This window comes from Capsaspora owczarzaki (assembly GCF_000151315.2).
Source record: "Capsaspora owczarzaki ATCC 30864 unplaced genomic scaffold supercont2.7, whole genome shotgun sequence".
In the NCBI taxonomy this organism is placed as follows: domain Eukaryota; class Filasterea; order Ministeriida; family Capsasporidae; genus Capsaspora; species Capsaspora owczarzaki.
Genome location: NW_011887298.1, coordinates 1,333,328 through 1,345,439, shown reverse-complemented (window position 1 = coordinate 1,345,439; position 12,112 = coordinate 1,333,328). Strand labels below are relative to the sequence as shown.

Genomic DNA, 12,112 nt, shown 5'->3' with positions numbered 1-12,112 from the left:
GGACATGCTTTGGAGGCGCCCTTGCTTGTGCACTGCTTTGCAGAATTATCAGTCCGTACAGACTAAGCGCAGCTTGTTGTCGAGCATTGTCTTTGCGCTTGTTCTCTTCCCTGTGACCCGTGCCAGAGGTAAATCCATGCAACAAGAGTCGGCTCCATTGATTGCCTTTCGATCCTATTCATGGCAACGACCGGTTGAGCAGGTGCTGCTTGTTGCGTCGTTTCTGTTGCTGGAGCTCAGTTTGGTGCTAGATTTTGGTTTGTCTGTGTGTGTGAGTGTGTGCGTGCAGGTTGCGCGCCTCGACATCTTCCTCCTGTTAACACATCTACCAATGTACACTCTTTGACAGTGTCCTCGCCCCTCCCGAACCAACCAACCAGCCTCGAGCTGGAAAGGGTTGTTTTTGTTTTTCCCGCCTTTTTTTTTTTTTTTTTTTTGGTTATTTTTTGTTGTGTCGGTGACTTTTTGTGTCGATACTTTGCTCCCCCTCGACACCTCCCTCCAGCTGTCACATCTGCCAATAAAGTGCCTCCTTCACAATGCCCAACCAACCTCCAGCGAAAGTTTTGCTTTCCCGCCCTTTTTGTTTTGTTTGCTGTTTCCGCATTAAGAATCCAGTTCACTCGAAATTTTGTACTTTTTGGCGCGAAAACAGGGCTGAAACGCCAGCGCCACCTCTCTTCTTTTCAAACGGCGATTTCAGGTACTTGGCGGCCCGCTTGCTGCTCCCTTTGCCTCAGAGAATACTTCCAGGGGTGTCTTGAATTTTTTCTCGGGGTTTTTTCAGGATCAAGTTGGCCGTGCTTTTCTGTTTTAGCGACAAAACGCTGGTCGATTTTCGAGCAAAAACAAATTCAACTCTATCCTTCAATTTTTTTTTTTTTCAAAAGAACAAGAAAAAAAAATTGTGAAGGAACTTTTTTTTTTGTTCACTTCTTTTTTTTTTAAACTTGCCCAAACGCCCCTTCACCGTTCGCGGTCCACTCTTCACCCCCACTCTCCTGGCCTAGTGCAGTACGTTTAAAAACATTTGCTCTACACACTCGTGGTGGTCTGGTTCCAGGGCTCTCTGTATAAAAAGCGCCAGGGACGGCGAAAGAAGCGTGTTTGGCTGCGCCTGTTTTCTCGACTTTTCCTTTTTTTCAAAAAACCTAATGTACTTCCAGCAGAAAAAACGGAAGAAAAAAATTGGCGCGGAAGAAAAAAACAAAAGCTGGACGAAAACGTTTGCTGTGCGTTTTTTTTTTTTCTGGTTTTTTTTCTTGTTTTTTTGATTCTTCTTTTTTTTTTTTTTTTGAACCGCCGCTTTTGGCCGTCGCTGGTGTGTCCCGAGTGCGCCTCCCCGCGTCCGGACCGCCAGCGGCAACTGAATGGCCACATGTAGATGGTGTTGCTGCTTGTCCGGGTCAGCACAGCTCATCCTGAGGCGCAGCTGGACACAGCAAACAAAACCAGTTCTTTTTGGCTGCTTTTTTTTTTTTCCAATACAAAGCCAAAGAACCAGAAAAAAAAAAAAAAAAAAAAAACGTGGCCGTACTCGAAAACGCTCTAGTGAACTCTTTGTATACTCTCCTCTTTTCAATTCACGACCTATACCGATCCTCACTGCACCGAAACAAACTCAAGTACCACTTTGAATTTGGATCCAACAACCAACTCCCAGCGACGAGCACACTTGTTCATCCGCCCGAGTTGTTGTTGCAACCTGACTGACTTGCGTTGCTCGTTTGTGTTTGATCTTGATCTGGTTTGATCCGATCTGTAGACTGAGCGATTTTGGAGCAAATTTGCAGCGAAGCAACACACACAAATGGCTGAACCGCGCTCCCCCGACCCCGAGGATCTGCCCAACAGCAAGCGCATGCGCATGGATGACTCTGTAGATGGCGTCGATCCCGTGGACGATTTCTCATTTGCATCTGCACCGACTGGCGAATATGGTACAGTCTCCACAGTTGCAACCAAATCGAAATGTTTTGCTCTGAGAGGCCTCAGTTCAGTCGTTGTCTCACTGTGGCGTGCATTCTTCCTTGTCCAAAATCCCCGTGCAGGCGCATCCGAAGAAGTCAATAGCCTGGCACGATCGCTCAACGATGGTCTGCCTGATTTGGACGACGAGACCGACACGGGAACTGGAGGCGAGACGGCAATGAACCAGGATCCAGACACGGCCCAGGGGGCACTTGCAGCACTAGACGGAGTAGGCCACTCGGAGCTCTCCAATTTCTTGCCCAGCGATGGCAATGGGGGCGCGAGCTCGGAATCGATTTTCGACTCTGCAGCCACGACCGCGGCAAACCAAGGCGATGTGGGTGCTGTCATGTCGTCAGCCAACGCGGACAGCTTTGATCAGCACGCCGGCGCGGGCGCAAGCAGCTCGCTTGCCTCTCCATTCGTGGGCGCAGTCAGCTCGCCATCCATTAAGCCGCTCGCGGCCGATTCTAGTACCGATCTTTCCACTTCCATGCTCTCCTCGTTTGGACCCGCTGGATCTGATGCGTCTTCGGGCGTAGCAAACACCTCGGCATCTACGTTGGCCTCGGCCCAAAACGCATCCGGCTCTGCCGTCACAGACCGAAAAAAGGGCATTCAACAGCAACTGCTCCTCCTAATCCACTCGTATCGCTGCACCCAGTCCACAGACAAGTGCAAATTGCCACACTGCGCGGTCATCAAGAACGTGCTCAGCCACATGAGCACCTGCAAGAATGGGCGCGACTGCGCCACACCGCATTGCGCTTCGTCGCGTCAAATCATTGCCCACTATTCCACCTGCAAAAATCCCGACTGCGTCATCTGTCAGCCTCTCAAGCAGCCCGTTGTCCAAAACCGCATGCCACCCGTCAAGGCAGAAACACACGCGGGCGGAGCTCCGTCATTGCTCACGAACGGCCCTGGCCTCACCCATCCATTGAGCTCGATCAACCTGTCTAACACTGGCTCTGGCGCGCATGCCGCGGGCCGGGCGCCACCTCCGCTGCAGCTGCCGAACGGAGGCAACAACAATCCCGCTTCCGCGCTGACCTCTGGCAACAGCCAACTCGCCTTCCCTTCTGCCTCGAGCCTCACTCCAGCCCAAGTGGCCAGTTTGCGTATGACCAACTCGTTGAGTGTCAAGGTGCCGCCCGCCATGGCCAAGGCAGAGCACATCCAATCCCCGTCTGCAGCACAGCAACTATTGCAACAACAACTCCAGCAGCAACAGCAACACCAGCAACAACAACAACAGCAGCAGCAGCAGCAACAACAACAGCAACAGCAACAGCAAACTAGCGATCGCTCGTCCGTCGGACTACAAGCAGAACAGGCTCAGTTGCTAAGAGCCCAGCTCAACACGCTGATGCAAATCCCGCAAGCGTCTCAAATGCTCAACGACCACGGCATTCGAAAGTCGGCTGACGTGCTGGAGGCGGTGAAAAACCACACCATTGAGCGCACCATGAACACCATTGCGGCAGCGCTGGGCATCACTCTGCCAACATCTTTGCCATCCATGACACCGATTGGTGGCGCCTCAAGCAGCGACAGCTCTCATCTAAGCAGTGCCGGAAGTGTCCTTGGTAACCCTGGGTCCTCTCTTGGTGGCCCAGCGAGCATTCCGCCGCCTTCCTCGAGCGTATCTGGCTCTGGCGCAAGCGGCGCCCCCTGGGCCAACAACCCAGCAGATCCCAATCCCGACCCGCAGTGGCGTATCAAGTTCAACAACAACCATCGACTCAAACTGGTCCAGAAGCTCATTGAGGCGCTGCGATCGTGCTGCAAGCCTGACGAAAATCAAGATCGGATTCGGCAGGTCGCCGAGAAGGTGGAGAGCCGCGTCTTCCAGATGGCCCCGACGCAAGACAAGTACTACCACCTGCTGGCTGAGAAGATTTACCGGATGAAGAAGCAGCCCACCCATGTCTCGCTCAACACGATGGGAGTCGATATGAGTGCCGGTGGCGCTGCTGGCGGGATGGGTGCTGCTGGTCCGAACGCGGTCGCCACCGCAGCCGCCATGGGTGCAGTCGCTGGCGCGCGATCGGGATTGCCCCTGAATGCCTTGCAGCAGCAAGTCGCTGCTATTCTGCAGCAGCTCGCCCAGTACCAACTGCAATTCAGCCAACTCCGCGAGCAGCAGACGCTCGCCAATCAGCTGGTCAACTCGCACCGTGCCAACGGCAATCCTGTCCCGGACGACCTCATGACCGTCTACAACTCGATTCAACAGCAACTCTCGCAGCTTGTGGCGTACCAACAAACGGCCGCAGGTATGCTGCGCAGCCATGCTGCCACCGCTGCCCACATGTCGGGTGGCTCGGAAATTGCGGCGCAGGCCGAGGCGGCCGCTACAACCACGTTGAACACGATTGGCAATTTGGCTTCGGTCGTCGGAGCTGGCGGCAACCTGCCAAGCGGCAACGCGCTCGGCAACGGTGCCCAAAACTTTGCTCGCCCCCAGGGCATGGTCGTCAAGCTGAGCGCCGCACCCGTGCAGGCACAGCCCCCGGTTGACCCCGCCATCTACGCCACGTTGACTTGCATGGCGGCCAACAAGACCATCACCAGCGTGACGCAAAATGGCCCCATGTATGTCAAGACCATGCGCGAAGTGTTTTTGCCCATCTTTGAAGAGCTTTGCCGCGATGAAAATGCCGGGCCGTTCATGGTGCCCGTCGACCCTGTGGCTCTGGGAATTTTGGACTATCTCACGGTCATCAAGCGCCCGATGGACTTTAGCACCATCCGCACGCGTCTCGATCGCCCCACCGACAAGCACTTTTACCGCGACCCGCTCGGCTTTGTGGACGACATGCGCCTCGTGTTCACCAACGCCCTCACCTACAACAAGAAGAATTCGCGTGTGCACAAGATGGCCACCAAGCTGTCGGATTTGTTCGAGAACAGGGTGGAGCCTGCCTTGCGCAAGCTGGGCTATTGCTGCGCGCTCCGCCTGCTGCAGTTCTCCCCGCCAAGCCTGTACTGCTTTGGCAAGTGCGTGTCCACCATTCCCCGCGATACGCAGTACCATACGTACGAGAATCGCATCCATTATTGCGCCCGCTGCTTCAAGGAGGCGCCCGACCCAATTGTCGGCATTGATGGCGAGGAGTCGATGGCCAAGGCCCAGTTTTCAACGGCCACCAACAACAAGCTGGACGACGAGCCCTTCAACGACTGCGATGAATGTGGACGCAGGGCGCATGTCATTTGTGCGCTGCACAACAAGCACACGGACACACGATTCCTGTGCCCGCTCTGCAAGAAAAAGTCTGGCAAGAAGGAAATGCGGTTTACGTCGAAAAACCTGCCAAAGTGCGAGCTGTCCACGCATCTCGAGGCGCGCATTTCTACGCACTTGCGCTCTGTGCCCGACTGCGGCGAAGTGACCATTCGCGTCATTCTTGTGCGTGACCACCAGGTGAATTTCAAGGAGCAGATGAAGAAAAAGTCAGTCGAGGAAGGCGGCCCCACCGGCCTCCCGTACCGCCACAAGGCCATGTTTGCCTTCCAAAAGCAAGACGGCGTTGAAGTGTGCTTCTTTGGCATGCACGTCCAAGAGTACGGAAGCGACTGTCCCGAGCCCAACGCCCGCCGTGTCTACGTTTCCTACCTCGACTCGGTCTTTTGGTTCCGGCCGCAGACGCACCGCACGTTTGTCTACCACGAAATCTTGATTGGCTACCTCGAGTATTGCCGCAACTTGGGCTACCGCTACGCGCACATCTGGGCTTGCCCGCCCACGCCTGGCGACGACTACATTTTCTACTGCCATCCCGAAGACCAGAAGGTGCCCAAGCCCAAGCGTCTCCAAGAATGGTACCGTCAGATGCTCACACGCGCGCGCGACGACAAGGTCATTTTGGACTTTTGCGACATTTACTCCCAGTGCATGACCGACGACATCCTGACCGTCCGCCAACTGCCCTATTTCGAGGGAGACTACTGGCCCGGCGTGATTGAAGACTCGCTCACGGAAGCTGCCAAGGAGCGGACTGACACTGAGGAAGCTGGCGAAGAGAAGGGCAAGAAGGGCAGCAGCAAGAAGGCGGCTTTGAAAAAGTCTGGCAGCAAGGCCAAGGGCGCCGTCAAGGTGCGCGCCCTGACTCGCCAGAACTCTGACGTGTGCGAAAAGCTCTACCAGATGATGGAGAAGGCCAAGGACGGCTTTTTCGTGGCCACGCTGCGTCCTCCGACAGACCCGCTGGTCGACATCAAGGATCCCGACCCACTGGTGGCGTGCGCCCTCATGGAAGGCCGTGAGGCCTTTTTGGACTTGGCACGCGAAAACCACTACGAGTTCTCGACTCTGCGGCGCGCCAAGTATGCCAGCCTCATGTTCCTGTACCATCTGCACAATCCCGACGACTCTGCTGGCTACCACATTACGTGCGACTCGTGCCAAGTCTCGCTCAGTGTCGCCGACACACGCTACCGCTGCACAGTGTGTCCCGAGTTTGATCTGTGCCCAAAGTGCCAGACTGCCAAACCGCACGAACACCCGATGGAGCAAGTCGCGTTCGACGCCAGCGGGGACGGCGGCGCTGGTGCTGCTGTGGGTGCCATGGGCGCCTCGGGCGGCGGCGACGGAGGCAGTGACACTGCCAACCGCGCCCTTGCCATCCAGCGGTGCATCGAGTCGCTCGTTCACGCGTGCCAGTGCAGCGACACGGAGTGCAAGAACGGCTCGTGTGTCAAGATGAAGAAGGTGGTCGCACACACTCGCGTCTGCCAGGTCAAGGCACCCGTGTGCAACATTTGCAAGCAGCTTGTTGCGCTGTGCTTCTACCATGCCAAACATTGCCAGGACGATGTTTGCGTCGTTCCGTTCTGCGCTGGCATCAAGCAGCGCCTGCAGCGTCAGCAGCAGCAGACGCGTATGAAGGCCAAAAAGATTGCACAACGCCGCATGCTCTTCCAACGCATGCAGCAACGCAGTGTGCAGGAGGCCTCGGGTATCATTCCCGTCGAAACGCAGCAGCACGCTGATTCTCACCCGAGCTCGGCTCCTTCCAGCGCCTCTGTCGCGGCTGCGCCGCAACTCAACTCTATGGTGACCACGCCGATGCAGGTCGTCCCCAACAGCACGCTCCTTCGCAACAACACTTCCACGGGTGGAACGCCCTCGCCAGCCCCTGCGATGGCACAGCACGCAACCTCCAATGCTCTTGGCAACGTTGGCATGTCCCCCATGCTCACTTCGAACAACCCGATGCTTCCAAACATGCTTGCCGGCAACCTTGGGGCGACTCCCAACCTTGTCGGGTCGCCAGCGCTCGGTACTCTTGGGAATGGCGGTGGTGGTGGTGCTGCTGTTGCTGCTGCTTCTTCGAGTGTCAGCACTCTCTCCCGAAACCAAATCCAGCAAACGAGCCAGATGCTGGAACAGGCGCGGAACGAGTTCCAGAACCGTCTTCGAAACCTTCAGCTGCAGCAACAGGCCTTCGCCGAGAAGAAGGCGTCCATGACTCCGGAAGATCAGGCTCGCGCCCTCGCCGCTCTAACGGCCGAACGCGAGTCGCTGACCCTCGAGAAGAAGAACCTTCTGGATCGATCCACCATCCTCAGCGCTGCCATGCTGGTCGCAAAGCAAAGCTCTGGTCAGCAACTCAGTGCCCCAGAGCTGCAAGTCATTGAAAATGCCACCCTTCTCAAGGCGAAAATGCAACAGCAGCAGCAGCAGCAAAAGCAGCAGCAGCAACAGCAAGCCGCCAGTGCGCTGGCCAACAACCCTCTTCTTGGTCTCAACAATGTGCAAGCGCAACAAAACTTCCAGGTGCAAGCGTTGCAATTGCAAGTTCAGCAACAACAGCAACTGCAGCAGCAACAGCAAGCGAAGGCAAACCTTACGCCGGCTCAGCGCATTCAACAGACCCAGTTGAACCTCGCCCAGCTCAATGAAGCAGCGCGGCTCCACGCCAACAATCCGAACACGGTTGCCCTGATCGAAGCTCGCAAAGCCAAGCTGATCAATGATCTCCGACTCTTGACGCAAGCAGGCGCCATGAATCCCAATGCATTTGCTCCATCCACCTCGTCCGCGATGGACGTGCTTTCCGGCAATGCGAATCGCAACTTTGCCGGGCTTCTCGACAACCCGGCCGATCAGCAACAACAGCAGCACGACCAACAACTGTCGCAAATGGTCAGCGGCCTCTAAAACACTTTCAAAAACAATTCATGTTTGTTGCTGTGCTCGGTTTTCAATTGTATCTCTCCTCCCCTCACTTTTGTCGTCGATTTATTTGTGTTTTTGTGCTTCGATCATTTGTTATCAATTTTACATATTATTGTGAAACCATTCCTTTGAGTTTTTAAGTTTTTTTTCTTCTTTGTGATTGGTCAGTATGCCCGTTTTCAAACAACAAGTCATCAATGACACAACTGTGTCGTAGGATTGCCCGCTGGTTTGCTCAATGTAGCTGGCTACCCTGAAGTTGTCGCTGGCTCGTCAGTCTGTGTGCGAAACAGGAAAACAATTCCAACGCAGCCATCAACACGCATATGAGCGCAATGCCATCTAAAGTTGCCAAAAAAAAAAAAAAAAAAAAAGAGCTCATCAAAACACGGGTTCATAGCACACCTGCTGCATTCCGCCCTCGAGTGCGGTTTCGCTTGGAAGCGCTGGGCTGGACGAGACGGAAGCCGGGGAAGGATTGGCAACCCATTGCAACGCCAACTTGAGATTGTTCAAAAACTGGCCGTGTCCCATCAGCAACTCTGCTGTTTTGCGATTCGCCAGGTGGACGGTAGCAGACGTTTTGGTGTCATTGAAATTCAAACTCGTCACCGGGCCGAATGACTGGGTACAAGCAAGTGTTGGGGATTCAATTAAAAAAACAAGTGAGACACAAAGCATCATCTTGCAACGCCTTCGAGAAGAAAGCGCAAAACAATACATACCGACAAGTGCTGGGCAACTGCATCCGCATCCTGCGCATCAAATCCCGAGACCAGGACGCGGGTTGGGCGGTTGTCCAGAGAAAAGGAACCTGGTGCACGGCCTCGCCCGGCGGTCGCAGCGCCTCGGCCACGACCAGCCGCTCCGAGGCCTCGCGCAGCAGCTGGAGGGAGAGAGCTGGGCAGGGTCTGTTTTCGATCAAACAATAAGGGTGAGTACATTCAAACGTTCGTTTCATCTTCTCCTTGCTCTTTGGTGGTGGGGTTGCTTTGCTCCAGTCGCAATAGTCGACACACCACGATGAGGCAACCAACAGCAAGAATGCCTTCAAAGGCCTCACTTCTGGCTTCGCCGCTTCGGGCGTGGTCTCGAGCTCATTCGTTGCCGGTGCGGTGGTAGACGGCGCTCCAGCAGAAGCAGGCTTCGACAAGGCCGCGGTGCTGCTCTTGGTGACGGACGTGAGGGTTGCAGACACGCTGCCGAGACTCTTGAGAAGCTCGGTTTTAGCCGACGCATTTTTCAACTTGGACAGCTGCTCAAGCAGCTGCTTTTGCTTTTCGACCATGGCGGTCTGCTTCTGCAAAGCTTCGAGCTGGAGCTTTTTGAGCTCGAGTTCCGACGCGGAGCCTGCTGCAGGCGGGGCACCCGGCGCAGCGGGGGTGGGAGCTGTGCTGGTGGAGGTGTTGAAGGTTCGAGACATTGGTCGCGGTGGCCCACCGGCAAAGGCGGCACCGCCACGTGTTGCATGGTAAGCAGGTCTGGGCGCTCGGTGAGATTCACTTGAAGCATCAACTTCAGTCGCTGCGTGACTTGGCTCGTGCTGGCTTTCTGTGTGAGAGTGAGAGCTTGAGTGCACGGGATGCGGAGGTCTGGGATGCGATGAGTTTTGCTGACGGTTTGCTTGGCTCGCATAGAGTACCCGAATGAACCGGTTGCCAAAGACAGCCTCGGGATTGTTATACGCGTTGCGAGCTTCGTTGTGGGAGCCAAATTCAATGATGGCGTCCTTGCGCTGCGGCCCTTGGGCAACTTGCAGATTCACAATGCGACCAAACCGCTTGAAATATTCATTGAGATTTTCAATGGTGTTGAGCTCGGGAGGAATGGAACGGACATAGATGGAAGTGTCGCGTCCAGCTGCTGTTGTTGATGCTGCTGCTGCTGCTGCTGCTGCTGCTGCTGCTGCTGCTGTCGTTGCACCAGTGGCCCCGGAGCTGATCGTGCCGGGTGCTCCTGAGGACGCGTTGGCGGCGCCGGTCGGCAATCGGAAGACGTCTTGCGGCGGTGGCATGGCATTGGACTTGCGAAAGTTGGAGTCATTTTGTTGGTGTGTCGAAGGGCGGTGGGCTGGTGCGCTGTCTGACGACGAGTCGGTCGTTTGAATGGTTACAACTGCCGAAGAAGAATCGTCGTTAGCGAAGAGATGGGCGGGCGCATCCCCGAACGGCGGTCGACCAGGGAAGAGGGCCATCGGTGGTGGTGGACGCATGTGCGGGTGCGGAGGTGGCATCATGCCGCGCATTCCAGGAGGAGGCATGGGCATGCCGGGCGGTGGGAATGGGAAGGGTGGATACGGGAATGGAGGCGGAGGGCGACCATACATGAAGAGGTTGGGCCGCGGAGGCTGCTCACGGTGGTCTCGATCGTGACGATCGCTTTGCTCGCGATAGTGACCACGGCCGCCGTTGCTGGAACTGCTGTTGGTCACTCCAAACCGTTCGGCGCGACGTTGCCGTCGCTGTTCGTCGCCCATGTCGAGCACGGAGCTGATGGGCTGTTGTCTATGACTGTCATCAGCAAGCCGGATGCGCTTGGAATCCAACGAGCTGTCGTGGTGGTCATGATCGCCATGCGAACGTTTGCTAGAGTGATCGCGGCTGCTGCTGCTGCTGCTGCTGCTGCTGTGCTCAGGGTACCGATCGCGAGAAGAGGACGGTTCGTCCGAATGCCGACTGCGGCGATCATCATGCTCGCGCTCGTCGTGAGTCAACTCTGACCCATCTTGGTGGCCATGCACCTTAACAGGCGGGGAAGGTGAAGGGGTGGCGCCACGAAGAGGGTTGTTGTTGTTGTTAAGGGTTTGGATGTCGGACGGCGTTGAGGGCGTTGGCGTTGGCGTTGGCGTCGCCGGAGCCATATACACCTTGGATGATAGTCCTTCAAACAGCTGGTCGACAAACTGAGCCGTGGATTCCTCGAAAAAGTCGGTGAGCTGCTCGACGCAATACCGCTTGAGGTCATCGTTCGAGCGTGAGTTGTCCTGGATCAAGCCCAGCACGTATTCCGTCAGCAGTCCTGGATCCGTGCTGTACGATCTGCAAGATGGTAGCAAAGCGGCACGGATCAAAAGTGAGCACGACGGTGGAGTTTGATATTCTGAGCACAACAGTAGATCAGCATGCATCAAAAAAAGTGCAATCTGTGTGTTAAATCATAGTCCCAGAATTCAACAACAAGCTCAACGTCTCAGACTCGCAAGCACACCGAAAAAAGCAAACCAAATCAAGCAAAAACGCGCGCGCGCCAAGTTGCTGAGAAGTTCACGGATCCGTGTGCCACCCCTTTCTTCCGTCCAAAACAAGAACAAATCCCGTCCAAAGGAGCACACGAACGGAAAAACACAAAGTTGTGTTTGTTTTTCAATGATATGATGCAACGGCTGGTTCTTTCCCCGTGCTTGAAGCCCCAACGATGAAGCAAAAAAGGAGCGATCTCTGCTGGGAGCTCAGTTTGAAGCAGTTTGAAGCAGAGCAATAGTGCTTGTGGCTTGGTGAGGCGGGGGGGGGGAGGAAGGCCCCTTGGTGTGGCTGCAGGTGAGTCGCTTGTCCGATTCTTGTTCATGGGAGGAAGAGTGAAAGAGTGAGGTGGCGGGACAGCGGGGACGAAAGGCAGAGCAAGCGAGAGAACGTCTGTGGAACGATCTGCATCACAAAGCCCCATCCCCACATCCCTTCCAAGCAGAGGACTCCCCCAAAGCGACTCATCCATCGATCGGAGGACGAGCAGGGTTTGAGCGAACGAGGGTGGCCGAGAACAGAGAGAGAGAGACAGAGAGAGAGCGAGCGAGAGAGAGAGAGCGTTGTGCTTTACGAGTTCTGAAGCTGCTTGTGAAGCCATGCAGTGAAGGCAGCCGTGTCTGCAATGTGCATTGTGAATCAAGCAAACAAAAGAGTGAAATTTGATATTGGAGATTTGAGATTGAGATTGAGATTGAGATTGAGCAGCAACAGA

At 55.4% G+C, this 12,112-nt stretch overlaps 2 protein-coding genes across 3 annotated transcripts; one reads left to right on the top strand and one right to left on the bottom strand.

The window, feature by feature from the left end:
* Window positions 1–635: 635 nt before the first annotated feature.
* Window positions 636–8,280, top strand: CAOG_04903. 2 transcript variants are annotated; one of them, XM_011272123.1, is made up of 3 exons: window positions 636–703; window positions 1,766–1,940; window positions 2,052–8,280. In XM_011272123.1, exons 2-3 carry the CDS (start codon window positions 1,811–1,813, stop codon window positions 8,138–8,140), a joined length of 6,219 nt encoding a protein of 2,072 aa, XP_011270425.1. In that variant the 5' UTR covers window positions 636–703; window positions 1,766–1,810; the 3' UTR covers window positions 8,141–8,280. The 2 variants fall into 2 exon arrangements, with proteins under 2 accessions (XP_011270425.1, XP_004347654.1); XM_004347604.2 differs by lacking the exon at window positions 636–703 and adding an exon at window positions 883–1,014.
* On the bottom strand, window positions 8,236–12,039 carry CAOG_04902 (hypothetical protein). Its single transcript, XM_004347603.2, has 5 exons — window positions 11,972–12,039; window positions 9,222–11,196; window positions 8,884–9,069; window positions 8,564–8,782; window positions 8,236–8,436 (listed from the first exon to the last, which is right to left on the bottom strand). The coding sequence occupies exons 1-5, from the start codon at window positions 12,028–12,030 to the stop codon at window positions 8,407–8,409; spliced, it is 2,469 nt and encodes an 822-aa protein (XP_004347653.2). The 5' UTR covers window positions 12,031–12,039; the 3' UTR covers window positions 8,236–8,406.
* Window positions 12,040–12,112: the final 73 nt, after the last annotated feature.

Coding starts and splice junctions, on each gene's coding strand:
- CAOG_04902 (XM_004347603.2), bottom strand. CDS start 12,030: ATGCACATTGCAGACACGGCTGCCTTCACTGCATGGCTTCACAAGCAG. Junction 9,070..9,221: donor CCGAAGCGGCGAAGCCAGAA/GTGAGGCCTTTG, acceptor GATCGAAAACAG/ACCCTGCCCAGCTCTCTCCC. Junction 8,437..8,563: donor TCGAGGGCGGAATGCAGCAG/GTGTGCTATGAA, acceptor TTTCGCACACAG/ACTGACGAGCCAGCGACAAC.
- CAOG_04903 (XM_011272123.1), top strand. CDS start 1,811: ATGGCTGAACCGCGCTCCCCCGACCCCGAGGATCTGCCCAACAGCAAG. Junction 1,941..2,051: donor TGCACCGACTGGCGAATATG/GTACAGTCTCCA, acceptor ATCCCCGTGCAG/GCGCATCCGAAGAAGTCAAT.